The following is a 27,685-nucleotide window of genomic DNA, read 5'->3' on the forward strand; positions in this document are numbered from 1 at the left end:
TCTCGAAAGACGGAAAAAAATAAAATAAATCAAGAGCAGACACAAAGCTATTTGTAGGTCGGGTTATTTAATTGGATGAACATTTTAAGCTGGCATTGTCACCAACTAGCCTCACTTCTCCTGAGTGAAAGTTACAAAAAAAAAAAAAAAAAAACAGCATTCACACATTATCTCTCTCTCTGTGAAACACAGGCACACACACACCCACACACACACACACACGCACACACAAGACACAATGTCCTTCACTGCAATTGACATCCGGAGAAGACAAAATACAAAAGTGATTAAAGGACGTTGGAGGGCGACTGACGCCCCCGATACGGAAGACATTAAAAGCCAAAGATCACAGAAGGCACCTTGACATTTCAAAGGAAACACAGAGGAAGGTGACGACTGTAAACCCTGGAAATGAAATGTGCTTTTCTAATTCTATGCTCTCACTTATGTTCACCTTGAAATGGGTGGTAACGCCTCGGAGACAAATGTACCTTCCTTCCATCGCGGTGTAAGCCACGACCGACTCAATGCTTCTGGAAGACGAAGATATTATCTCATAAAAACACTCAATGAAAAAAAAAAAAAAAAAAAAAAGGTGTGACACTACAGCAACAACAACAAAAAAAAAGGGGTGAATGTAGAGAGCGTGGTGTGAGACTTTGGGTTGTTCTCTCACACTGGAGTGCTTTTATACCCTTCAAAAAAAAATCAAAATAAAGGTCACACATTAAAAGACACACAGAACTTGATGAGCAAAGGAGGTAAAAAAAAAAACACAGTCCTCAAATCGGGTGCTTATTTAAAAAAATAATCATAACACTAAATCCTCCCTCTTTCTTCTCAGACTCGTTTGGCACTTAATAGACAAGATGCCCCCTGACCATCAACACTAAATCCGCAAAATAAAAAATCTCTCGCAGCACATTTGCTACTCAAATCACTTACATAGCAACCCAGTCTGTTGATACTGTACCACCCACCTGTTTATTAAAAGCCCACCGCCACCCCAACTCTCATAGCCTTCGCCCGACTACGCCCTGACCAAAATCTTATTCTCAGTCTCGTCATAGCTCGTCGTGGGAGGCAGGTTCGTCCGCTTTAAGCTTGAACTCTGCCTCTGTGATCTTTCCGTCTCCGTTGCGGTCCTGGTTGGAGAACATGTTGTCAATAATGCGATAAGGATCAAAGCCGGGAGCCAGGCGGCCTTTACCCTCGTTCACCTGCCGCAAGATGTAGTCGGTAAACTGTGGAAACACAGGGGGGATTGGGAAGGGTAAATTAGGAGTACACAGGAAGTAGCAGGAAGTTGGCTTGGCTGGATCATGCAAACCTGGAGAAGCTGCCGTTAATTAACCGATAGAAAACTACACATCGCTCATCACATACCTCGGAGGGCTCCACCTGCTTGTCGTCGTCGCTGTCCATCTCAGCGAAGAGGTCGTGGGACACCTCGTCGTTCCAGATGAACATGTAGCCTTCAGGAAGTCCTTCCTCCACTTCAACCAGCTCGATGTCAAACACCAGCACAGCGCTACCCGGGACTTCGTCAGCTACACAAACACACAAACAGCATTAGCGGGAGCTGAAGTCAAGCTATTAAGACATGTGCATTATTTTTGCTGACACTGGCTGTAGCCTGATATTCTGCGTCCAGACCTTTTGCTTCAGTTTGTACCTGCTGATGCAAATCTCAAGTCTGGGTGTCTTGTGCGGGACTTACTGACTCCTCTCTCCCCGTATCCCAGATGAGGTGGGATAACAAGGTGCCTCTTCTCTCCCACACACATGTCCAACAGTCCGTCCTCCATGCCCGGGACCACCTGGTTAGCCCCCAGGACAATGTTGTACGTCTTTCCGTAATTATACCTGAAATATGATGTGAAACAGTCTGTGTCTGTGTCTGCTGTCTGGACCGCTGCAAGTTACATCTACATACTTCATATGCCACAGGTGTTTTCACTTCCTCTTTCTTGTGTTTTTTTTGAAAAAGCACCTAGCCATACTATGCATCCATGCATGACCTGACTGGAGGCATTTCTTTCCCTGGTCTGCTGAGTTAGCAGCACACATACTTCCATATATGATCTAATAAGCCTTTTTTCGCTGAGTTCGCACTATTCTATGTTCAGATAAAAGGCACATATAATATTAGCGACCGTAGAAGTTCATGATCTGTAATTGTCCTTTCCTGTCTGAACTGACATCTGGGCCTGTTAAGCGTCTTCCAGATGTGTGTAAAATAAATGTATGGATCCCAATTTTGTGAATGGCTCACTAGAGTTTGTTGTGGAAGATGGTCAGTTATGCTATCGTTGTGTCGCTGAGTTTCATTGCACTTGCAGAGATGTGCTTTTCTTTATTTTCAACACTTACAGCCGACTTTTGATTTAAATTAGACAGGACTCACTAGTGCATTACAAAGTGGAAATTTAACTGCATCTGCAGAGGAAGTGACATGTTCAGTTCAGACTAAGAGTGAAGCAAAAGGGGTTTGAAGAGGAAATGAACATTCTTCATATTGTCTCATCCTATTCAGATGTACAGTGCGAGACATAACAGATTCATCGACATACTACTTCTGAAGAAAATTTACATTTTTACTATACTCTAACAAAGCGCCGAAATTGTCTTAAAGTCAATGGACGAATAATAAGTATAAAACAGATCTACACCGTGTATATTCTTTGGTCTTGGTGCAACACTTGGTGCATTGTCTGTGCACCAAGTGCTCGGTGCTTTGTGTTGCTTTCATTGTTTAAGACCTGGAAGTTGCCACTTTGTTGTAACAGCTATGATCCGACCTCATCTCCAGTGCCATCATCAGTTTCCCATCAACTTTAGCACTGTCCATATGAGCATGTTAGCATTCCCTCTTAAAGCACTGCTATCACTATATACTCAGATATTGTTTCTCAGATATTTTGCCTTCCCAGGAGGCCTCAAAGTACCCAACACAGGTTTACTCACGTAGAGTCAATGGATGTGCCGTCCATCAGGGAGGCATTGTAGTGATACTTGACAAAATCTCCCTTCTTGGTTTGCTTATCGCACTCTTCTGGCTTGGAAATGACAGTGATCTCAGTGTTGTCTGAAGGGTTGTGGAAGTCGATGATGTGAACGTCAAACACCAGCACAGCTGAGCCGGGGATCTTAGTGCCTGACAGAGACATGGTAATAAATTAGATTTCCATTGGATTAAATGGCGCAAACTGAGTGCGAACTGTGCGAGGGCATTTGTGTGATACAGATGAGGGTGTCCGAGCATCGCACACGTACCCGTTCCCTCCTCTCCATAGGCGAGATGTGGGGGGATGGTGATGGTGCGCCTCTCCCCGACGCAGACACCGATCAGACCCTCGTCCATGCCGGCAATCACGTAGCCTCGACCCACATAGGTGTCGTAGGTACGATTACGAGAGTAACTGTGGAAAATGAACAAAATATTAACTAAATAATATTTTACACACATAAAAAAGTAAATAAATAACTCAAATACATTTAAACTTCATTAAATGCACTAAAAAATATAAATGAACGCTTTTTGAATAGAATTTAGTGATAAAGTAGGATAATTGCTTCAAATGTTAAAAAATACAGAAGCAAATTAAAACAGGAATATCAATTTATGTCACATTTTACAATGTTATCACTACCTAAATTTATTTTTAGTGTTATTTTACATATTCATTTATTTGTGGAGGCATTTATTACGGGTATTCTTTATATACTTTGTCAGTTTTGGTCCAACGCAGAGGCCCATTTTGTTTCCTGTTGTTTCACTTTTCAAGTGGTTGACAATATCTAACAACATCAAAGACGTGACAGCTGTGTAGGGCAGGTTCAAACTAAACCAAAACCACTGTGCGTGAGCTGCAACCGGCAGAATGTTTCAGAGCCTGCACGCTGTTGTGTTTTTTGTTTATATGAACACGTAGTTGGGTGACGTACTAGAATATCAGTAACCATCTCATTTCTGACGTACCGGCATACACAGAGACGCAGAGAGGTGTCTGACAGGAAGTGCATTGTAACTCAGTGTGGTAAAACGTGACACGACAGGAAAAAATACCAAAGACATGCAAGGTTTTGCATGTCTAATTTCCATGTATGAGTTTTTTTTATTTTTTTTTGAATCAATTACCAGAATCCTGCTGCTCGTGTGTCTGAGTAGCAGCGCAATAAGAAAGTTCAGAAGATGCAGTATTATGATGTGCAAGCAGAGCATTTCCACCAGTGATTTTTTTAAAGTTTCGATTCCTCTCTGGACAACCTCACAGTGAACATAGTGATGCTGCCACCTTGAGGCTATTTGAGGAACAGCAGAAAGTAAACATAACTTTAAATTTAAATATATACATGATACATGAATAGGTACCTGGAATCAAAAAATGTCCCGTCAAGGAGGCTGCCGTTGTAGTGGTAGCGAACGAAGTCTCCAGCAACGGACTTCCTCGTGCAGGACTCGGGCACCTGGAGGTTGGTTACTGTGATCTCGTCTTTGGGGTTGTGGAGGTCCAGCAGGATCACATCAAACACCAGAGATGCCTGACCTGGGATGTCGCTGCCTGCGGGGAGAAAACGATTAGATTAATTAAAGAGCAAGGGAACATTTATTTGCATGATTTGTGTTCCTTTTCAAATATCCGTCTTTAAAGTGATTTAAACTGTTGACTATTTGAAAATATTGATAAATGATTTTTTTTTTACCTGTATGGATTACAAAGATAAGATATGACGTGAACTTTAGAGGCGCTGATGGGCAGCTTTTGTTGCCCGCTTCCAGTTGTTGTGCTAAGCTAAGCTAACCAGCCGTTGCTTCATATTAACATGCAGACACAAAACCTCTCATCTAAACCTCAGTCAGGAAACCATCGCACTACCGCGGTACAACAATTTGCATAAAATAACTTCTTGTCCCCTGAGGAAAGTAAAAATTTGATTTGAGGAAATGAATTATCGGTTTGGCTAAAAATGATAAAGCAAATGAACCGGCAAGTGAGCGTATGTTTAAAGACAATGGTTGCCAACCTGGGATCTGAGCTCCCCTAAAATCATAGGGCGTCCTCAAGGCTTTGTCTACTCTCAATATTATGTACGTACAAACATTTAAGAAGATTCTAGCTGGATATTTAGAGGGCAACATCTCTGTGAATTGACCCTTGACACTTTTGAGCAGAAACTGGGGAACAGATTTAAGAACAGCAGCAAGGAAAAAAGGTTTGGGGATCTTTTCCGGAATAGAAGATTCTCGGTGATCCAGGTCACGTATATATATCTAAAAAACAAGCCACCTGAGACTCACATGCCTATGGTGTGCAGGTGGGAGTTTCAGGGGTGGACAACCCACAGAAGTTCCAAATAAAAATCTAAATTGGTCGGTTACAACTAAAGAACCTACTAAGATCAGTGGTGAAACGTCTTCAAGAAATCTCAAACAGTCCACTTAATTTAGTTTTAGCTTTGGGAACCACTGGTTGAAGGGGATTAGTGTCTAATCACCTGTGAATTTGCTGGCTCATGTTTTTAAGCAGCAGCTTTAATTTTAGTTTTAGGTTCTACTTGATTAGAAAGTGAGGGGGGTTATTCACTGGGTTACAATCTACAGTCTACTATAGACTGCAAGACTCACCATCTCCATTCTCTCCATATCCAAGTGACGGGGGCATTGTGATGATACGCCTCTCTCCAACACACATGCCCAGCAGGCCCTGATCCATACCAGCGATCAGCCAGCCAATCCCGACGTACGTGTCATAGGTTCGCATGCGGGTGTGACTGCAGCACAGAGCGGAGAACAGACGTTAGATGTGCGGCGGTGCTTTTATTTATTTATTTTTTTTATTTATTTTTTTTATTTGCGTCAATGAGGGACTGCGCCAGAACGAACCTGGAGTCGAAGAGGGTTCCGTCCAGCAGGGTGCCGTTGTAGTGGTAGCGGATGTAGTCAGACACCTCCACCTTCCTGGAGCAGACGGAGGGAGTGTGGTAAGTGTTGATCTGGACGCCGTCCTCAGTGTTCCACACGTCCAGCAGCAGAACGTCAAAGTGGAGGATGGAGTCCGGAGGGATGAGGTCACCTGCAGAGGAGAAGGGAACAGGTCCCTTTCAGACAGCTAACACTACTTTATCAGAGGTCTGTAATAAGACCTAGGGTTGAGATAACGGAACAACTGTGCAGGTATTTCCTGATATCTTTCTTTCTCCAGTTTTAGCTTTGGTTTTTGGATTCCTGATTATTTATATGTTGTGAAATGCTTTATGTCAGGATGTTGGTGCTTATTGCTTAATGTTCAGGGACGTATGTTAAACGAAATAAAAATATGTGAACTTGCAAACTTTTTTTCTTCAAATTTATTAACAATTAAACCTCAACCTTCTGTGAGACTTTTTTGGTTGTTTGAGGAGGAGGAGGAGGAGGAGGAGGGGAGCAGGGGCTGTGTGTGGGTGACAGCCATTAAACCTTCACTGCTGGTGAGTTGGCAGTCGGTTTCTCTCTTCAAACTCGCCTCTCTCTTTTCTTCTTTTCTCCCTTGTGATCTCTCTAAACTAGACTGGTGGCAGAGGACAGGGCTTTAGTGTTTACTTGTCCACACATGCCCCCTCTTCCTTTTCTTCCCCATTATCTAAATATCTCACGCACATACACACAAATGACACACGGGGCGCTACACGTAAACAGGGTCTCTGCATTCTTCCTCTCTTTTCTTTATGCTCATATTCACATCAGCTGGTGGATTAACCTTTGTCACACAAATACAGACAGCTGAAAAGCTGGATCCAGCGCAGCTTCCTCTGATCTACTTCCTGGTCTGTGATGTCCTTCTTACATCATAAAACATGGACGTCTGGGAGCAGCCCACTTCCTCTTTGCTTCTGCTGGCTCCAAAGCAGAGCAGTGCCTTCTGGAAAGACTGTCACTTTTGTCTACCATGCTTCTGCCAGTGTCTAACCACATTATCTCATTGTTATGGTGAGCTGTGCCAGCTGTGTGCTCACTCATCTGTCTATGTATAATAGCTAACAAACACCAGTCCGTCACTAAAACCTTGTAGCGATGCTCCATGTTTTATTCCAAGCAACAGGTGGATCAAGGAGCGACGGGAGAGACGGATGCGCTAATATGAGTTTGACAAACATCCATGCCGTATATACACACCGTATCCTCTCGATCCGTAGGCGAGGTGAGGTGGGATCTTGATCAGACTTCTCTCGTTGACACACATCCCCACCAGGGCTTTGTCCATCCCTTGGATCAGCTGCTTCTTGCCGACAAACACATTGTAGGTGCTACCGCGGTCATAGCTGAAAAATAAGCGAACATACACCTTTGTTACAATAATCCTTGGAGAAATTCATTAAAACCTAAAAGGAAGCCAGTCCCCTTGAGACCCCCTAACTTAAGGTTGTTAACAGTAACAAGGACATTCAGGAAATGTCTGTGAAGGACAACATCTTGACAGCTTTTTATCTATTAAGACATATCATAATTGTGCTTGGGACCTTTTTGGGCCCTTGGGGGTCCTAGGCCATTGCCAGCAGGCCGCATGATGTACTACTACTACTACTACTACTACTACTGCTGCTGCTGCTGTTTTAGTCAGTGGTTTCCAAAGTTGAGTCCAGAGACCTTCAGAGGTCCTGTACAGAGGTTTTAATATTTCAGTAAATCCATTGTGATTAAAATTTAATTTTAAGGTTACATTTAATGGAAAACTCTCCATCTCCTAAGATAGGACTCCAATGAGTACTACGTGTTGTAGTCATTGATATGAAAATGTTTTTAGCCCTTAGAATGAGCAGCAGAGCTCTCTCTCTGCCAGCTTGCCTGCGTGGCTTATAGGGGCGACCCACCGAACGCGCACTTTTACGCATCACGCACACTGCTGGAGTCGTGCACTCGGTCTGTTCTGCAGTAAAACAACTCCGCTGACAAAAATACTCACCTCGAGTCGAACTTCTTTCCGTCCGGGAACATGCCTATGTAGTGATACCTTACATAGTCCCCCTCTTTCACTGCGCGCACACACTTCTCTGGCACGAAAGTTTTCTCAATGAGGATGTCGTCTAACGGTACCGGAGGAGCGTCGCAGGCGGCGAACGTCGCCAGAACTGACAAATACAACATACCCTGAATGCACTTAATCATTTTCGTCGCAGACAAACTTTCAGACGCTGGAGAAAACTCTGTATGTGTGTACGCTGATTTCGTGCTCCCCGGTACGTCGCTTTCTTCCACTTCGACTTGGAAAAGCCCAGCCCCTGATCCCCCTGTAGGAGTGATCACGTGTCAAGTCAGCGAAACAAATGCACCACATCCGGTTAAACTGTACAGATAAAATACCAACTGGTGACCCAATTAGTATGTTTTATTGAATAAAACGCAAGTAAATAAAGCTGAAATGTATGATCCGATGTGTGCGTATGGCACAAACAAATATATGGCCCGATTAAGCAGCTGGTTGTGCTCTTATTTTGAAATTGCAATATGTATTTCCTGTGTTTTTTTCTATCTTAGTTCACGCACTTTGCGATTGAATGGGATAGTTTGGCACCACGTATTGCTCTTGCGCAGTGCAGCCTCCAAGATGTGTCAACGTGGTAACGTAAGGGTCTGCAGACACAGCCCCCCTGGATCAGTTTAAACTAGAATAGTGAGCACATCTGGCTACGCCTCTGAGTTACGGCCAAAATGTGACAATGAGCAGAATGCGTAAAGTTTGCTTTTTGAGGTTACGCATGGATGCCGATGAGTTGGTGGTATTCAGGGCTTTTGAAGGGGGGGTAGACCAAGCAGGAATGTTTCTACGTGGCAGTGGGAGGGGGAGGGACGCTCTCACCGGGGGCTCAATTAGTGATCGGAAAGAAACATGATTAAACTTTAAAGTAGAATTCAATAGAGTAACACCTCCAAAAGTCAAAACAGTTTGTAAAATTCATTTTCCCCTCTACTAAAATGCATCTTACATGAGTTTCTCTCTTAGTTGTTATGTTAACCTATAAAAGGTCTTTCTACTGCCAGGCATTTACTTGTGCTGTAAAAGGACAGCAGCAGTGATTTAGTGATTTAGTGGGAGGAGCAGCTCCAGCAGCCCCCAGTGGCTGGAGCGACTGATCCTTCCCTGCGCCCGGGGGAGGGGAAGCTTTGTCCGGATACGTGGTGGAACTTGAGGCGGTCCCAGAGACCCACGCACACCGACGGCCTGCGTGAACCCCAGCCCATCCACCACCATCCAAACTCAAAAATGGCACCCTCCGCTTCTTCACAACTCTTCTCCGCGCTGTTAGTCGCATTTTTCATCTCCGTTGTGCACTCTCAGTATGAAAAATACAGCTTCAGGAGTTTCCCCAGAAACGAGCTGATGCCGCTGGAGTCCGCGTACAAATACGCGCTGGATCAGTACACCGGGGAGAAGTGGCAGGAGACGGTGGAGTACATGGAGGTGTCTCTGAGACTCTACCGGCTGCTGCGGGACAGCGAGGCCTTCTGTAACCTCAACTGCAGCGCTGTCAGGCTGGACGACGAGCAGAAGTTTGCGGAGTTCCCAGAGCTGCGCGCGTTTGGAAATGTTATGAAGAGGGCGCAGTGTCTGAAGCGCTGTAAACAGGGGCTGCCTGCTTTCAGACAGACCATGCCCAGCCGGGACACTATAGAGGAGTTTGAGAGGAGGGAGCCGTACAAATACCTCCAGTATGCCTACTTCAAAGTAAGCTAGAGGGTGTGGTTTCCAGGAGTCTACTCCAAATCACTCAAATCGACACCGCATGATTTAGAATTGACACTTTGATTGAAGCATTGCTTAGTTTTTGATTGTTGCAGAGCTGTAGTTTGACTCATCTCTTTGCGCCGATCTTTCCTGAAATGCGCTCTGACGTCACCTACGTGCCACGGATGCACACAAAAATGAGATCCTGGACTTTCACTGGTTCATGCTTGTGTTTTTATTGAGTTTGTTTTTGTTTTGTTTTGTTTGCATGTGCTTCCTATTAAGAAGTAAGCCCCCAGACTAGGAGAGGGAGGACACATGAGAGCAGATTATTTTGTAATAGGCTAGTCAATTTAAGGTTAAAGCTGGTGTTAGGGTCTAATTTATACATCCCAACATATCAACAGTGGAGTTACAGTTTGAATGATCTGAGAAATATAACAAATGCAGATGGTTCCATATAGGTGGGGTTCAGTTACCTGTAGACAGGTCGAGACTCCAGCAGCACTTGTAGTAAATGGAACAACTTTCTTAGACTGACATGTTTCAGCTTGTGGCCTTCATCGGGGCGTTCAGTTACATGGCATGATTTTGGACCAACCATTCTTCAAAGTGTTCTTCTCATATTACCTTCAACCCTACGATGGACCATTTAATTCCTGAAAGCCTCTTCTGGTGTGAAGATAGTATCCAAATAAATCTTTAAAGGTGATTTGTGTGTGAGTGTTTGTTAGACAGCGCTCTCTAACACCGTTCTCAGTGAGAGAGTGACTTTCATTCTACTTTACATTTGTCTCCTAACTTCATGTAACACCGCGATTAGATTAATTAACCGGTCTCCTACAGTAGTTATTTTAAATTTTGATGGACAAAACATTAATGTCTCATTTCCTTTAGCAGCAGTTTCTCATTTACCATGTCAATTCAATTCAATTCAATTTTATTTATATAGCGTCCTTGGTAACCACTCAGTTAAATCCACCTCTTCATCTGTATCGTTTCCTCGTTTGTGTTGTGTGTCTCAGTCGGACAGGCTGGCCAAGGCGGTGTCCGCCGCTCACACCTTCCTGCTGAAGCACCCCGATGATGAGATGATGCAGAAGAACATGGCCTACTACAAGAGTCTCCCCGGAGCCGATGAACACTTCAAAGACCTGGAGACCAAATCCTACGAGGTACAAATGCACAGAAAACACCATGAGATGCTCCTTCGTTTGGCTTATTTTTGGTTTCTTGAGGCCTGCGTAGAGGGAAAAGCTACGTGCTTGTAAGCGTCACACCCGTACCCACATGTCTTTGTAAACACACGCATACAAGCCGTCCTGTTATTGGCTCTGTGGGTGCGCTGATGTGGTACCAGCCTGTGATTTGCAGGCCAGTGAGTTTCCAAATGTTGATGGGGTGACATTCAGGCGTCTTTCACTTAGGTTCAGTGATTCCAGTAAAACAATGAGTTGGAGATCTTTTCATTTTTTAGCCTTGTTCTTTTACACTACAAAATATGTTTTTAATATCTTGTGTCTTTTTCTTGTGGTGCTGCAGACCCTGTTTGTGCGTGCAGTGAGGGCATATAACGGAGAAAACTTCCGTACATCGGTGTCAGACATGGAGCTGGCGCTGAGGGACTTCTTCAAGGTCTACGATGAGTGTCTGGCTGCGTCTGAGGGCCCGAGGGACGTCAAAGAATTTAAAGACTTCTACCCCTCCATAGCTGGTCAGTTCATGCCCGTCTCCTTTGCACTAAAGACGATCCTTGACTGAATAAATTTTCATCCCCTTTTTGTTTCCTCTTTCCAGATCACTACATAGAAGTCCTTGAGAGGAAGGTGAGGTGTGAAAGCGACCTGACACCTGTTGTCGGGGGTTTTGTCGTTGAGAAGTTCGTGGCCACCATGTACCACTACCTGCAGTTTGCCTATTACAAATGTGAGTAGCTTACTGTTGATCAGATACGTACGCCCTTCGACTAGAGCTCTCCTCGTTTCCTTTGGAGATTCACTGTGTTGTGTTTTCAGTGAATGACCTGAAGAACGCGGTGCCATGTGCAGCCAGTTACATGCTGTTTGACCCCAGCGATGAAGTCATGAAGAACAACGTGGCCTATTACAAGTTCCACAAAAGCCAGTGGGACCTGATAGAGGAGGACTTCCTCCCCAGATCAGTGAGTAATGATTTCATGCCCTATGTGAAAAAAGCAGTTATTTAAGCTGCATTTCCACCCAAAGTACCAGGAACTTTTAGTCTCACAAACCTTTTTTTGTGAACTAAGAGGTTCCTTGAGACAGTTGTCTCCACACCACAGTCTAAAGACCTGCTGAGATTAAAATTAGTCCACTGATGTACACTTTGCACAACCATACAGCAACCTGCACCACTCCGGTCCAGTCGGCTGTGGTAATGCAGAAAACTATTCAACTGGGATAAGCCTATTAAACAGTGACACTGCAACTGCATTAACCCTCGAAGAGACCCAGTCCGTACTGCAGGTCAGTGCTGGGAAAAAAACAGATCAGCAGTAGCAGGAAAACAGGTTCAAGACTCCAGAGAAAAAAGTAAACAGACTCATGTCATCAAGCACAAAACCCTGCCTGGAAAGTTCCTGTACTTTTAAATAGCAATGCCTCAGGCAGGAACTTTTTGATGGCTAAAATAATTTCCCTGCAGCCTAATTTCGACAATGATCTCTGCGATGGAAACCTGAAGTAGCCTACCTTTCCTGTGGCACCAACTTGCTTTCCTAAATAAAGGCTCTAAAATGCACATTTCATTCTTGTCTGGAGACCATTTTATTTTCTTTGTGATCTTTGTGATCTTTGACACCTTGTTATGTCTGTGCAGCAAATATGAAGCTGCAGCCAAGGAGCTTAGTTTAGTTTATCTTAGCTTAGCTTAGCTTAACTTAGCACTGGGCTCTGCTCCAAAAAAACTCTCCACTCATTTAAAGTTGCTGTGTGGTGAATTTTGTTGCACTGAGATGGAACCAGGCTAACTTTTTCTCCGTACTAAGCTAATCTGTAGCTTTACCAGTGTTGCCGGATACAGGTGATGGTTTCCAGGCCAAAAGGTGTTCACCAAACCACCAAACCCCACAGAATGGGAAGGAAACATTAAAAAGATGATCCCAAACTAGCTCACCCGCCCACAAAATAAAATTCAGAATGACCCAATTGGGCATGAAACCGCCCGATTTGGTGACACTGAGTTTTGTATTGCATAAACAGATATGAAAGCTGTACCCGTCTTCATGTAACATTCAGTAAAAAGCTAAATTAATGTATTTCATGTAAGTATGAAACTATTCCTTTATAATAAGTCGTCTCATTGCTGAAGAACACAGGTTTACTATATATTTATTCTGCCTCATTTCCATGTCTTGTGTCACTCATATTATTTTTCAACTTTTTGTTTGTATGTGTGTGTGCTTGCAACAGGAAGCAGTGCGGTACTACAACCAGACCACCATGCAGCTACAGATGTTGGAGTTCTCCAAACAGCACCTGGCGAGCAATGATGAGGTATGTGCATGTGTTTACATATTTATGTGTCTCAATGCATCCCCGGTTGCTTGCAACCAGCATGTTATCTCTGGTCGAGTGATGGGAACACAAGGCCTACCTGTAATAATAGACTTACTGTTTGTGTTGGGTTATTTGAGTCTCGTACAGGCTCTATGCTTGTGTAACTTATGGAAAAAAAAAAAACCTGGATTCTTCAGTGTGGCCACATGACACCCTGCAACACAACGTGCCCTGTGTTTATCAGGCTGCAATACCACCGACAGACATGGGGTGGCAGCAGGACATTGCAGTTATTTAACATTTTATGCTGCAGCACAAGGAGTGTGGCTATCAGGGCTGGGATTGCATGCTGGTTGTGGTGAATAGCATTCAGGTCTTGACTGTAATCACTTCAGTGGTCCATGATTTGAGAAATCACACTAGAGCTGGAAGTGGGAGGAGTTTTGGTAATCCACTTTAAAACAACACAGACCCTAACAAGTTTTGTCTGGTTCACTCTTTTTTCTTTTTTTCTATGCCCACAGGGGGAGGTGATGGAGTTTATAGATGAGTTCCTGGACGGGGACAATTAGCCGAACGCTGCCGAAACACTGAAAAACAAACCGAACACTCCCAAATCTGATATTTATCGTGTTTTTAAGAGTCTCTGATTGATCACTGTGTTTTTACCTCTGGCATCATCCTGACTATTATTTTTAACTTTTTGTGCACTAAGCATCCAGTTACATGGACTCACAGTGGCTAAATGACTTAAGGGCAACGATAACAAGTACTGAAATGTTTTTACTCACTGTTTTATAAATTCATTCCTCCACTGTGAATCATCTATGTTGTTGTCGTCTGAATTTTTGACAATAAAATGACTTTCCAACAATCCAGTAATGTCTGCACTTTAAAGTACGGCAGCTAGTTTTGTGTATGTGGCTAAAATGACATACCTGTACTCCTGGGCTACACAAATGTAATCATTATTTGGCCAATAAAAATCTGAAAGTAGTCACATAAAACCATATATAATACAGTGCCCTAACAACCATTCAGAAGCCAAGAGATGATTAATATAATCTGGAGACTGGAACTTCTATTTTTAGTATCTGTGCTTGAGTGCTCAGTTAAAGGATTAATTAATCGGCTATTTCGATGTTTTAGTTGAATCATTTTTTGACTGGAGCCCCCCTAATGGCTCATGGAAAAAGGACAGAGAGCTGAGCGAAGAGGCGTCCAGAGAAAACACTGGGTTGTTTAATAATGTTTGAACATTGAGTCTCTGTGCAGTTTGTCACACGGTGATGTTAAAAACCCACAGGGGAACATTCCCTCTGTATTACCGTGCGTCTCCGACTCTGTGCTCTCCTCCCCTGCTTCTGTTTACCTGTCTCTTTTATTACTAATCCTTCTCCCTCGCATGTAAATCACCTCCCGCTTCTCTTCTTTTTGAACGTTTTGGTGAGAGACGCTGCAGATGCACAGATAGCGGGGCTGATGAACGGGCCTTTGGCTGAGGGGTTTGCTGAAAGGCCGATTGTAAGGACTCAAGGTCACAGGTCAAAGTCACGCCTCAAGATGTGTGATTAGTCAGACACTCGCACAATGACTGGTAAACAATGGACCTTACAGTGTGAGAGCTGTAAGTATTTCACCACAAACTTAAAAAGAAATAGAAACCAGAGGTCAACCCACATGTTTAGAAGTTTAATGTGACTCAGAAAACACATACACAGTACACAAGTTGTCATATCAGCAAAATAAATGGCCTCTGTATCGTGTGAATGACACCTTACGTCAGCAGACTTCAGCCGCGGATCAGGTGGCAACCCTGGTGCATGCCCTACAATGTGGTCTTTATGCATACTGTGAGTGACAGTACTTGTGTTTAAACAGCAGTGTCTAAGCAGGTGAAGTGAGAGGAGGTAAGTAAAGTAATTGAGGGTGATGTCTAATGTCAGCTGTGCTTGACCACAAACCAGTAACGCTACGGTATGTACACCAAGTCAACAGATTTATATTTACAGATTTATAACCTGTACACAGGTAACTCCCCGTGGCCTCGCTACATTAGAGCCAATTCAGTTTCGTACACGGAGATATAGAAATGATAAACACTGACGAAATATGTTTAGCTACGCGAATTAATTTCACACTCACAAATACGACACAAACCACACTATATATATATATATATATACATATAAAAAACTTTTTATACCTAAATCAGCTCAAACTTGGAAACATATATAAAAAACTGAAATATTATCAATAACACCGTTAAGTGCCTCATCTACTAAGCACCACTGTAATTAAGTAAAGCATCTTTTTAGTTATTAACCTACAGGTCATTGTTCCACACACTTTAATATTTAAATTTAAACCCTCTATTGGTCGTTTGAATCTATTTACATGCTTTTATGGAAATTTCTTTTTCTGAATGCAGGTAAAAGTCACAGAATCACACAGAGCTTTTTTTATTTTTAGGATGAACACATTGCCTATGAACATATTAACCAATAAATTACCAAACAGTCTCACAGTCCAGTCCAAGAGTCTCTTACACGAAGATATTTGAGTCGTGTCTAAAATGTTTTAAATGTCAGTTTCACAAAAAGAAACACTGACATGTTTTAAACCTAAAAAGTTAACTAGCCACCATACTTCCTGACTTACATAGGACGAAGACCTATGTTTCCATGGTAACACTCGTGTAGACTTTTTGCTAGCGGTGGAGTAGCGGCTCCCCATGAGGGATCAATAAAAGAAATAAAACTAGCTTTACATTTTTTAAAATTTATAGCAAATTAGTCTTAAGGAATTCAAGAGCTAAACAGATTTGTACAACACACACATCTAAATCTCTAACTAAACTGTTAATGACAGTATTTGTAGATCTGAGGCTATAATATCTATCTCGTGTCCCCAGGAAATCAAACTGAATGTCTGAAGTGTCTTGCACTACACATCACCTATGTCCCAGCATCTGACCCGGCATTGATCAGTTGATTCATTCATTAATTCATTCAGTAGATATTCTAAATTACGGCTTCTGTATTTCCTAGAAAACGATTTAAAAATATTGATGATTTTATCCTTCACTAATGGGCGGATACTAATTCAGCATCCGATTAAATGCTTTCTGAGACTGGCGACTTGTTCAGGGCGTACCCCGCCTCTCGCCCGATGACAGCTGGGATAGGCTCTAGTCCTCCCCTGGGCCTTCACAGGACAAGCGGTTACACAAGATGAATGAATGGATGAATGAATGATAAATGCTTTCTGAAATGTTCATGCCCCTCCCTCCCTCTGAGCTTCTCCTTTACTAGCAGCACTGTAGGCTTCAGCTCTTGGCTCAATATTTAAATGCTCATTTTCTAATAAATCAGTACAGCTGTGAACACAAAACACTAAATATTAAGTATTATATTTAATATTTGACCTGGACAATTCTGAATCAAACAGGGTTTCTCTTTTTTTTTGGGGGGGGGGGGGGGGGGGGGGGGGGATCTGTAAAATCTGGGACCGTGATTCTCTGTTGCCATGGCAGCAACACAAAGTTAACTCTCTGGTTGGTTTGAATGCTGTCAGCATCCGCTCTGGTCTCCCAGTCAGAAACTTCAGACTCGGTGTACCACTGACCGGCGAATTGCACGGACCCGAGACACATTCACATGCTCTCTTTATCACACATGGGGCAGAGTCTGCGTGCCGTCTCACCAGCTGACTGTCAAAATCAACAGAGGCGGAAAAGTCTCAAAAAGTTTCTCCTGTCATGCTTACTAACACGTTTACCCAGCCTGCTTTTCCTGTCCCTCTCTCCTCTCGGTGCTCTCATCCCTTAGTCTCTCATCTGGTTTAACCATCAGCGTCATCCTTTCATTGGGACTAGCTGCCCCAGTCGTCTGCTTCGGTCTGAATTGTTCTGAACTTCATTGCTCTGGTTGAGGAGCAAAACTTGGAATACAGTTTTTATGAACATAATCAACTGAAACCGATTAAGATTGATAAATCCAGGACAATACACACAGACATTAAAAAGAGCACCTAATAAAATTAACAAAAACGACAGCAAGGTAACACAGAGACTGTTAACCACAATGTTCAAGAGCTCTGGTGGTTGAAGTCTCAGTTTGTAGGCGTATACAGGCCTTGTGTTGTGGTTGCCCTACATGGTCATTTCTTTACAATCTCCTTTTTCAGTTCCTGGAGACCAGTCCATGCACAGCTCCTATATGTGTCCAGCTAGATGCCAGAGGTTTGAAAATAATGGATAGGTATAACAATGCTGGGTGGATACATGAGAACTGTTACCATGTTGTTTCTCTCACTATGTTAAATATCAAGTCTTAGTATTTTAAACGTCATCTGCCACAGAAGGTTTGCAAGGTTTTGCTCTTTAACTCAAAGGAAGGGTTCATACCTATTCAAAATCTTCAAAAGTTTCTAACAAGAGTAGGAGCTGTGCTTTCTCCTCATCCTTTTTTCAGTGTCCCGCTCCTCATCTCTCGCTCCTACACCTTCTGTTGCATCTCTATCTGTTGGCCCTGTCTCATCTGGCTTTGGCCCTTCCCATTCATCTCGTATATCGAACTCTTCTGCTGTTGCCGTCTGTAACACCACACCCCAACGATGACTGCCGTGGCGATGGCGCACAGCGCCACAATTATGGCTGCCACTGTGGGACCTCGGCTGGAGGAGCTCGGAGGATGGGGAGGACACTCCTCGCCTGCGCAGATCGTCTCCCCCATCTCCCCTTCTGCCTCACCCCTCTCTCCAACTTCACCGGGCAGGTTGTGCACGGTGTGCTCCTCCATCACTCCGGTGAAGAGGCTGTCGTCGTGCACCGGAGGAGCTGGGCCATGGTCGAGGAAGGGGTGCTCTGTAAGGTCATCCTGCCAGGAGTGGGTGGGAGCTGCCTGTTGTGTGTCGTAGTCCAGGGTGTCGGAGAATGAGGGGGCGTCTGAAGGCCCTAAATGGTCAGAGTCCTCCTCCGCTACCCCTTGATCTAATTCAGGTACCATGGTGGGAGATTCATGCTCCTGTGGTAAGTTGGTATATGGAGCAGGTCTACGGATATCCACCTCATTGGGTTTGTCTGTTGTCTTGGCAACACTCCCACTCTCTCTGTCCTCTGGTCTGGCCTGCTCTGTTGTGGAGTCTCCATCTTTAGTTTCTCCTAGAACAACAGGGTAACCATCCAGCCAGGTCTCGTCTGTGGTGCCCTTACCTCCTGTTCCCTTTTGGGTGACGTTTTGACGCTCATTAGTTGCTACAGTAAAGATTACATGGTGACGTCTGTCATCGTCCTCGTGGCTATCATGATCGTCAAAACTTTTGTCTTTGTCTTCATGATCATCGTGGTCATTGTGATCATCGTGATCATCGTGGTCAGGGTAATGGTCATTGTCATCTTCATTCAGGTCATAATGTTCCTCTGCATCATCACGGTCTGGATGTTCCTCAGAGACATTGGGATGTTCCCCATCATTGTCATCATGAACGTCGATCGCATCGTCGTGATCCTCATAGCTTTCGTGGTCATCATAAGTATCGTCTTGGTCATCATACTCCTGATGACCATTGTGAATACGATCGCGGTCATCTTCATGTTCACCCATGTCATAATGATCATCATCGTGATCATCGTGATCATTGTGGTCGTCATGGTTTTCATGACTGTCCCGTCCATCTACATCATCATGCTCAGGTACATGCCTCACAAGATCATCCTGGTCTTCGTCCTGGTGACTATCTCTGTCATCTTGATCATCAGTGTGGTCATCTTCATGGATGTCCTGGTCGCCGTTATCATGATCATAGCTGTCTTGCTCATGATCATGATCATCACTATCAACAGGGTATTGATGGTGGAGCCTCTCTTGACTGTCATGCTCTTTACTTTCCTCTGATTGGGCGCCTGAGGCTCTCTGCGTTGTCTGTGTGACTGGGTTTGGGGAGACACGAGGTCCCTCCTCCTGGAAGGCCTCAGAGGGGAACCAGAACATGTGTTTTTGGGAGAGAAGAGAAACAGGGGCTTCAGTGGTTGCAGCTGCATCAGTCCTGACCACCGCGGTCCTCTCCTGCTCCCACCTAGGATGGCCTACGAAGTCCTCAACTGCACGTTCTTCATTTTTTTCACCTTCTTGTAGAGCTCCTTCAAACTTCCCACCATGGTCAGTGACCTCTCCTTCCACTTCGTGCTCCCCATACTGGTCTTGATGCTGCTGCTTTACGTTGACAGTGAAACTTGTTTCTTGCTGCGTCTGAGTCCTCTTCCCATGTGGTGCATACACCTCCTCATACACCTCCCCATGAGCTTCCCGTGGTTCTTCGATGTGGCGCTCTGCCTCACCATAGGAATCTGTGAACTTGTCCTCGTAGTCTATATGACTCTCAGTCTCATCTGCAAGAAATACAAAAGGTTGAAATCTGATAAAGCCACAAAGACACACATGATCTCTGCATACAACTTAAAAAAGTTTTGGATTTTGTGGAAGTAAGAAAAAAAGTGGCTGTGAACCCTTAAACAAAGAATATTTTATAGGAATAAATTTAGGTGCTTTTGTCCTAAAAGCCCGATGCAATGATCAGTACCATTCTCTGTCCATTCAATACAAAGCCATAGCCAACGGCTGGCTAGCTTGGCATTGTGGTCTTTGCTCCAAAAGAGTCCACTGGCTGCCCCAGAACCACACAATGACAACAAGACTCCAGGAGTGTAAGAACCACACATGGTTGTTTTTACACTTCCGTTTTTGTACAGGTTAAAAACTAAAGATTACAGTGTGTGTTAATTGCTCATCAGCTTTAGAGGTGCTGCTGGGTCAGGCTTGCTGTTTCTTTGAGTTTTCAGTTTTTATGCTAATCTGCTGCTTGCCTTGGCCTTGTATGACATGGACAAAACTAAAACTGTTTCTGTTTTTTCATCTGATTCTTGGAAAGAAAGCATTAATTAAAAATAAAAAAAAGTGGAGCGATTCCTCTATTATCTATAACCTGCTCACCTGATGGACGATTTAGATGAATTGTATCTGTTAATATTACAAGCAAATATAGAAATCTACAGTTATGTCAGAAAAATAAATGTATCTCCATGTAATAGGAATACATTTTTTCATTTGTTAAGTCTTTTTTATGATCTTGTGATTTCTCAGATTTACTTTAAGGCCATTGTCCATTGTCACAAACATCTAACCGTCCACTCAGGTCTGGCATTTGGTCTATATAGACTCTTTCTCCCTCTGCTATGAACTGAGCCACACTATGGCATGTTGCACTGAGGTGTCACAACAGCCATTTTCATCCCAACTCACAACTAAGAGTCTGTTTCCCAAAAGTCAGGGATCAAGTACCAGTCCACTAACACACACTCGCAGCAATCAAGCAAGGGAGTGAGGAGGCTGACCTCAGTCAAGTCTCCTGTCCAGGTCAAAGCACAATGCTTTGAAGTGGAACCCTCTATTCCTGCCCTGCTTGTTAACACTTTAAACACCTTCTTACCCTTGACACAAATCTGCACCAGTCCATACCACTCCCCACAGCTGTCGCACAGCAGACTGAAGGCAGATTGTCCACTGGGCATCACGTAGCCTGGGACACATGCGTAGAGCAGCTCATCTCCCATCTCAAACCCAGAGTGGTCCTGCAAACGTGCATTAGGAAAGGATGGAGGGTCTCCACATGGCACGCCTGTCAACACAGAGATGCATGTCGTCTGAAAATAGTGGGATGCAAATGTTTTCAACTCTTAAATTGTTAATTAAAGATGATGCTATCCCTAATTAATACTGCACCAGTGTGGTCAATGTCTCATTTATATACTTATATCTCTTTCCAGAAATAATAACCTTACTACTCAAGAAAAATGACATTGTGAGCAGTTTCATGTCTGTGCTTTTTTACTATATGTCTACCTAACTACATCCTCAAACAGGATCATATCTTGTGACAGGACTTCCTGAGTACCTGGATCATGATTTTTGAAAAATATGTATTTTCTTTGGCACTTTGAGCACAACAGTCTGAGAGTCATCTAGTTTGATTATATTTGAGAGAAGATTTCTATATCCAAAACTGGAAGGACATGTAAGGAAATATATAAGAATTGGTTTAGGAGTGAACTATGCTTTTAACAGAATTAAAGTCTCTGGTTTGGAACTTTAAAGTGACTTTTAGCCATTTTGTGCAACTTTGTTGTTTGTTTTTACTTAAATGTTCCCATTTTAATTAATAAGTGGAACTGTGTGAGTGTGCTGACCTTATTATTGGGTTAGCGTAAAGTCATTGCTTTTGCCTGTGCTAAGTGGATCTGTACTGTCCCTTTTCCCACAGCAGACTGTTTGTTCCAGTCTCAGGGTGTGTGGTACATAAACAGCCACCGTACTGTAGCTCTACTGTTCATGAGGAAGGACCTCTTCTAGGTGGTGTTCAATATTAATCGGATCCAAAACCAACCACTGACCGGCCCCCTGTCAGACCAATGCCAATGGAATAGTTGTGTGGAATTTAGTTTCAGCCACATCTGGGCTTCCACTCTTGCAGGATGAAGGCTAATAAAAGCAGAGATGGAGATGGAAGGAACACAGCCTCTTTTACACCTCAGTAAACATCTCAGCAGCGAGAACTGCAACCGCACATACTGCACACACAAAGCTCATTCATTTGTATCACTACTCACAACCTTATGGATGAGTGTATGCATGTGCACCCGTGTGGGTCTACCGACCTTTGTCTCTGATGCAGAAGGCGTCCCGGTGTGCAGTGTCCTCTGTGGCATTGTCTGTCCTCACATCCACCGCTTTCAGTGTGCTTCCCACAACATTACACGCAGTGGTGCTGGAAATAAACGGATAGAGAAATACACAGATAGACAGCATGAATACCTTCAAGTCAAACTACACTCATTAATAACAGCATGAGGTGAGACTGGCCCGTAGAGAAGCATTTCAGAACTCCAGAGGGACTCTAGGACTGAGGGTGGTCGAAATGAAACCAAGTGTGTTTACTTTTAACACACTTTCACACACACACTCACAAATACACATTACAGACTCCGTTAGATTCACATTTTATACGTGATTACGCCGACGGGTGGAAAGTAACTAAGAACATTTACTCAGTACTACTATTTGCTATTTCATACTTCTTCTCCTAAAATTCTCCACATACGTCTTGAATGATCACTTGTAACTGGCTCTCAGTTTCACGTTCTGCATGCAAATTAACACAGAAGTCATTTGCGGGACAGCAGAATATTTTAACAGTAGCTTTTTTAAAACAATGGAGTTCCTCTGCTTCATGTATTGTATGTATATCGGAGATATACAGAGCACCACAGTCCAGTGCTCTTTTGGCCTTTGCCTGATTTGTTGCTTATTCAGACATTAATACAGAATGACATCAGAGTCCAGGAACATGCATCATGGCTCAAAAATGCTACAGTATCAGCATCTGGAGCGTGTGGCACTATATTATCTCACCATTACACATTATGGAAAGATGTTCCCAGAGACTTAAGTTACAGCCGCTTCATGCAGAACGATGATAACATTGTGGACTTAACATAACATGTGCTCCGCAGGGATGAAATAATGCAGAACGTGTACAACGCCTACAAGCTGCTGAGCAAATAGTCTATTTTTGTTGCCACATTATCACATTATTAGACCATTTGTCATCCAGAAACACCCGATAACACTAACTCCAAATTCCCAGGCCAATCAAATCTTGTTCCCACGGCGGCTCCTGTCTAATAAAATTCAGCTTTTCATTAGCAACAGATTTGACCAGAAATATTGTTAATCAGGTAACACTAAATGGAAAAAAAGATATTGTCCCAGCGTGTGGAAGGTGTATGTGAGTGAAATAATCATAGCATCAGATAACGGAGAGACTTTGTCTGGGATTGCGTTCAGGGTTTGTGAAGAAAAGCAATGCGAGTCATGCTCGTGCCATGCAAAGTCTGAGAAAGAGAGAAGAAAACACTAAAAGTGAGACACATACAAAAACAAACTGGCTGTTTGTGTATGGGCCAAACTCTTGCAGAACACTAAGGTTGTGGGGCCAAGTTGTCTTTAAGCGTGGAAACTTGTCAAGACTTGGTTTTAGGGTAAATGTTACAAGGTTATTATTAGGTTAAGGGTAAGGGTTAGGGTTAGGCACTTAGCTGAGATGGTTAGGGTCAGGGGCCAGGGAATGCATTATGTCAACAGAAGGTCCTTACAAAGATAGAAACACATGTTTGAGTGTGTGTGTGTGTGTTCTTGTTTTTATTAAGTTGTGGGGGCAGAACCCTTGCAGACTACTAAGGTCGTGAGGCCTCATTGTCCTTCTGGGGCCATTTTTCCTCAGACATAACTATTAACACACATGTTTGCATTTCCACGAAACTGAGTCAGCTGTTATTGTATTTGGTTACCGGGGCAGCAAATGTATGATTGACAGGTAAGAGGAAGATGTTAAGGTAGGAGAGTCAATGCGAGAAGCGCTTGTTGTTATGCAACTGACCTGAAAACTTATGTCAGTGCAGTTCTGTAGTCTATAAGCACATCCTTGTGGAAAACAGCACAGCTCACACAATGGATCGAAATAAGTGGCAGACGAGTGTTCATGTAAGGAACCAAAATATCCCCGAAGATGTGCTGATTTGAGCATTTCTGTTTCAAATTCTCTAATATTTTCTGCTCACTTGTGGGTGTCAGAAATGCAAAGATGAGATACCGGATGATGGCAAAGAATGAAAAGCTGACCTAATAAGAGGGAATCAGGGGACAATTAAAACAGACTATTAAATTGTGTATTTGCCTGTAATTAACAATGAGCAGGTGAAAATATGGGACGTACAGATGAGGAGTGTTTGACTATACAGGGGACATTTGTAAATACTTTTTGTCTGCTCAACCTTGCATGTCCATGGTGAGTGTCAATATGTTTTCCTGTATATTTATGTTATTTGGCTTAATTTAAATAAGACCCATGAGGAATTCAAATGTGAGATATCGAAGAGGAGCACATTGGAGGGAGAGGAATAAGATAATCATTTAAGATAAGATAAGATAAGATAAGATAAGATAATCCTTTAATTTATCCCACTGTGTAGATCTTAAATTGTATTTAACACACACACACACACACACATTCATTCTCATTAAGAATTATATTATGAGTAATACATAGATAAAGAAAATTCTAAATGCATGAATAATTAATTCTGACATTAATTCTGAATAAATGTGAAATTCTTCTTATCTTAAATTTAGCACTGAGCAGCATTATTGTCCCTACTGAGTCATCAGAAATGATGAGGAGTGAGGTGTGGGGCTCCTGCCTTAGACATAAAGAGCTTTGAAGGGATGATACACTGTGAAACATGGTAAGCTGGTGTGAAAGCTGATGTCCACTGACCAACACGTAGGGAGCACGGAGCGAACAGGAAGGGAAAAATGAGAATGTGTCAGCTTTTCCTCTGACCAGACGTTCGTCATTCCTAGGGCAGCCGCCATTTTAGTTTGGTAACATTACACAATCAATCAGCATCAAAAGAATCAGTTATGAGTAGAGTTCAGGCCTATTTAACACACGTGTAGCAGCCACAGACACCCGTTTTCTACTGACGCGGATGGATTGGTTTGAGTTTTGAACTCATTTTTAACATTTCCAACAAAAATACCAAATATTTATTTTCCAAATAAAGTTTGGAAAGTTGGATCTCAGCTGGGACTTAAAAAATAGCAGTTTTTCCTTGACACTATCAGTGGGCTCTCCACTGATGACGCATCCTTGATTACAAAACGAGTAGAAATGTGAGCTGGTTCACCAACAAGAATCCCGAATCAAACCAGTTCAGGAACCAGATTTAATTCAGTGGAAAAGTAATTTTAGACTATCCAGTAACGCTGGCTAGCATTATCGTTAGCTACACTCTCAGCACTGGTCTGGTGATGCCAATGTTTGGTCAAACCACTAACTTAAAATACTACGCTAACATTTTTATGACGAGCAAATGTTGGCGCGCCATCTCACTAAACTAATCACTGGTGACCATGACCTTATATTTGAACCACACAGGCCGTTTCACAATGTCGCCTGTCGTTTAAACATGAAAACAGCCTAGACGCCCAATCATCTCCCTACAAGCGAACAGTGTACCTGTCTTTCTTCTGGCCCAAATCGGCCGATCTCTATGTGTGTCTCTTTCTGTCTCTGGATGCCGAAATCTGTGTGTCATGTTGCCGTGGAGATGTGAGGTGTAAATGGAGGCAGTTGTCGACATGACACCCCGGCTCAGAATTCCCTCCTCCTCCAGGAGGAAACAGAGGAGTCTTTCTCCCTCTCTTCCTCTCCGCCTTTTCTCTTTCCCCCCTGAAATGTGTCACTCGCCTATCTTCCCGCTCTCTACAACTGCAGTCTGTACTCTCTTTACTTCCTTTCTCTTTCATCCGTTCCCGCAACACACACAGAAGCACACACACCAAAATGACCTTTGACATCTTTAGAAAGTCTCCCTACACATCCCTTAAAAAAATGAAGACACTTTTTTTTTTCTTACCCTACTGTCCCTCCATAGAGCCAGCCAGTGGTGCAGGAGGAGAAGAAGCACTCCACCACAGCGTGATGGAGCTCTTCTGCTGATGCCAAGCGGGCATGATGTGAGGCACAAGCTTGCTCAGCATCTCTGAATCCCTGCAGGCCAGACGAGTTCCCAAGGTCCAACACAAACACTCGGCCTAAGGAGAAGGAGGGAGCACAAGGAGTAAACACACTCTTAGAATGCAAAAACTCTACTAAGCTGAGGAGTGAGACTAAGACTTGCTTATAATGTGAAAATGTAAAAAAAAATACAGTTTTTTTCCTTTCACGCATCAACAAAAGTGACATAACATGTTCATGAAAGATGATGACTGTTGAACATAGGGTGCCACCGTTAGGGAAGCTACACAGTGTTTTAACTGATTATATTTGTGCATACATATCCCAAGACTATTTTCATGCAAGCAATCTGCTTTATTTGATGGATTAGCATGCAAGGTCCAAACCCTAATCAATTAATTTACATTAACAGATGCATTCAACTTTAATAGATTGCAAAATGCAGTTGTAAGTCATCAGCCAATACATAACTGTCCAAATGAACCCCCTATTAACACATATAAAGTTTAATAACAACGCCAGTAACATGTAACATATATTTTTAGATCAGTTCTAAAGCACTTGTATTCGAACCTCTGGACAAGAGCTCAGCAGTGAAATTTGTTTAGTGTGAGCATCTGCTTTGTCCACCTCCTGTGGTCGTTGATTACCTATAGCAGCCTTAATTACCACCTCATTGTCACATCATTAGCTGCTCAGAAACACTAACGAAAACGTGTTTTAAAATCCTAAAAGTGAAATACTCTAAATATTTGGATAAGACTAACACAATCCGAAAAATATATACATCTGTAAAATCTTTAAGTAAAATTAACTGCGCGCAATGCTGAGCACTACATCAGCTTCATTACGCATCCATTACGCACAGATTGGCTCGATGTCTAAGGCTGTGTTTTTCCAGATCTGAATTTGATCATTTGCAGTTATGGTTATGAAATATTCATCTAAAAGAAAAACGATGTGTTTACAGTAGAAATGCACTCAATGATTATAAAGCGCACGAAATAACAAGGGAGGTGCCAGTCGGTGGTGCGCGCTTCCACCAGTGCGCTCTAAGTAACGGTGAGTGAATCATCTGCTCTAAAAGCTTAAAATTATGTTTGTAAATAACTTTATAATGCATACTGTCTATATAGAGACATCTTTGATTTTTTTTAAGTCACAACGGCTCAAAAAAGTTCACTCACCGTCTGCCTTTACAGATGTCACCAAAAGACAAAACAGGCATCCAAAGAGCAGTGATTGAACAGTTTGGTTACAACGCTCCAGCATCTTCTTCGGTTCTCTGCTGCACACCAAATCTCTCGTTTTGTGTTAGAAAACGTGTCCAGACACTTCCAGATGACTTTGCACTCGCAAGTCTTCAGTTCAAAGTGAGCGATGAGAGCAAACTCAACTGGTATCTTCCCTCCCAGTGGCAGAGGTTGACTCAGCGGTAAGGGGAGCTTGTTAACAAGTGAGGATGTTAACGGAAAGAAAGCGGCTGCAGCGGCTCAAGAGCGAGGCGCAGTTTATCTCCCCAAATAGTCGCACTCGCAAGCAGATGGAGCACCTTCGTGAAAACTCGCATGTCCCCGTTGGTAAATACGTCACGGCTCAAAGTCTTGAGGTCGAGCAAAGTCGGTCAGAGAGACTGCCGGACTGCTCCTTTACACAGAGAAGGATAGAGAGAGTACAAGAAAAGCTGCAGCTGAAAGGTCCTGTCTGTCTAAAAACATAACGCAGTGTACATTAACATTACAGAACAAGACAATGGCACTGTATTGCTATTTATAGACAATGTAACACCCAGTGGTTAATAAGGGACCTCAGGTTCAGTACACCCCA

General features: G+C 43.1%; 3 protein-coding genes across 3 annotated transcripts; 1 reads left to right on the forward strand and 2 right to left on the reverse strand.

Annotated features, from left to right (window-relative positions):
• Window positions 1–43: 43 nt before the first annotated feature.
• Window positions 44–8,260, reverse strand: fkbp9 (FKBP prolyl isomerase 9). The gene is made up of 10 exons (XM_084563242.1): window positions 7,944–8,260; window positions 7,157–7,302; window positions 5,888–6,077; window positions 5,630–5,775; window positions 4,376–4,565; window positions 3,277–3,422; window positions 2,968–3,157; window positions 1,721–1,866; window positions 1,387–1,550; window positions 44–1,244 (listed from the first exon to the last, which is right to left on the reverse strand). The coding sequence occupies exons 1-10, from the start codon at window positions 8,144–8,146 to the stop codon at window positions 1,065–1,067; spliced, it is 1,701 nt and encodes a 566-aa protein (XP_084419368.1). The 5' UTR covers window positions 8,147–8,260; the 3' UTR covers window positions 44–1,064.
• An 858-nt stretch (window positions 8,261–9,118) lies between these two features.
• crtap (cartilage associated protein) lies at window positions 9,119–14,048 on the forward strand. Its single transcript, XM_084563250.1, has 7 exons — window positions 9,119–9,704; window positions 10,730–10,879; window positions 11,247–11,418; window positions 11,502–11,630; window positions 11,720–11,865; window positions 13,136–13,219; window positions 13,747–14,048. The coding sequence occupies exons 1-7, from the start codon at window positions 9,243–9,245 to the stop codon at window positions 13,792–13,794; spliced, it is 1,191 nt and encodes a 396-aa protein (XP_084419376.1). The 5' UTR covers window positions 9,119–9,242; the 3' UTR covers window positions 13,795–14,048.
• Window positions 14,049–17,721: 3,673 nt separating this feature from the next.
• Window positions 17,722–27,130, reverse strand: susd5 (sushi domain containing 5; the record flags this gene model as incomplete). Its single annotated transcript, XM_084563241.1, has 5 exons — window positions 17,722–19,613; window positions 20,711–20,899; window positions 21,936–22,045; window positions 25,758–25,935; window positions 27,046–27,130. The coding sequence occupies 5 exons, from the start codon at window positions 27,128–27,130 to the stop codon at window positions 17,722–17,724; spliced, it is 2,454 nt and encodes an 817-aa protein (XP_084419367.1).
• Window positions 27,131–27,685: the final 555 nt, after the last annotated feature.

The sequence above is a fragment of the Chelon labrosus genome (assembly GCF_963514085.1).
Source record: "Chelon labrosus genome assembly, chromosome: 16".
In the NCBI taxonomy this organism is placed as follows: domain Eukaryota; kingdom Metazoa; phylum Chordata; class Actinopteri; order Mugiliformes; family Mugilidae; genus Chelon; species Chelon labrosus.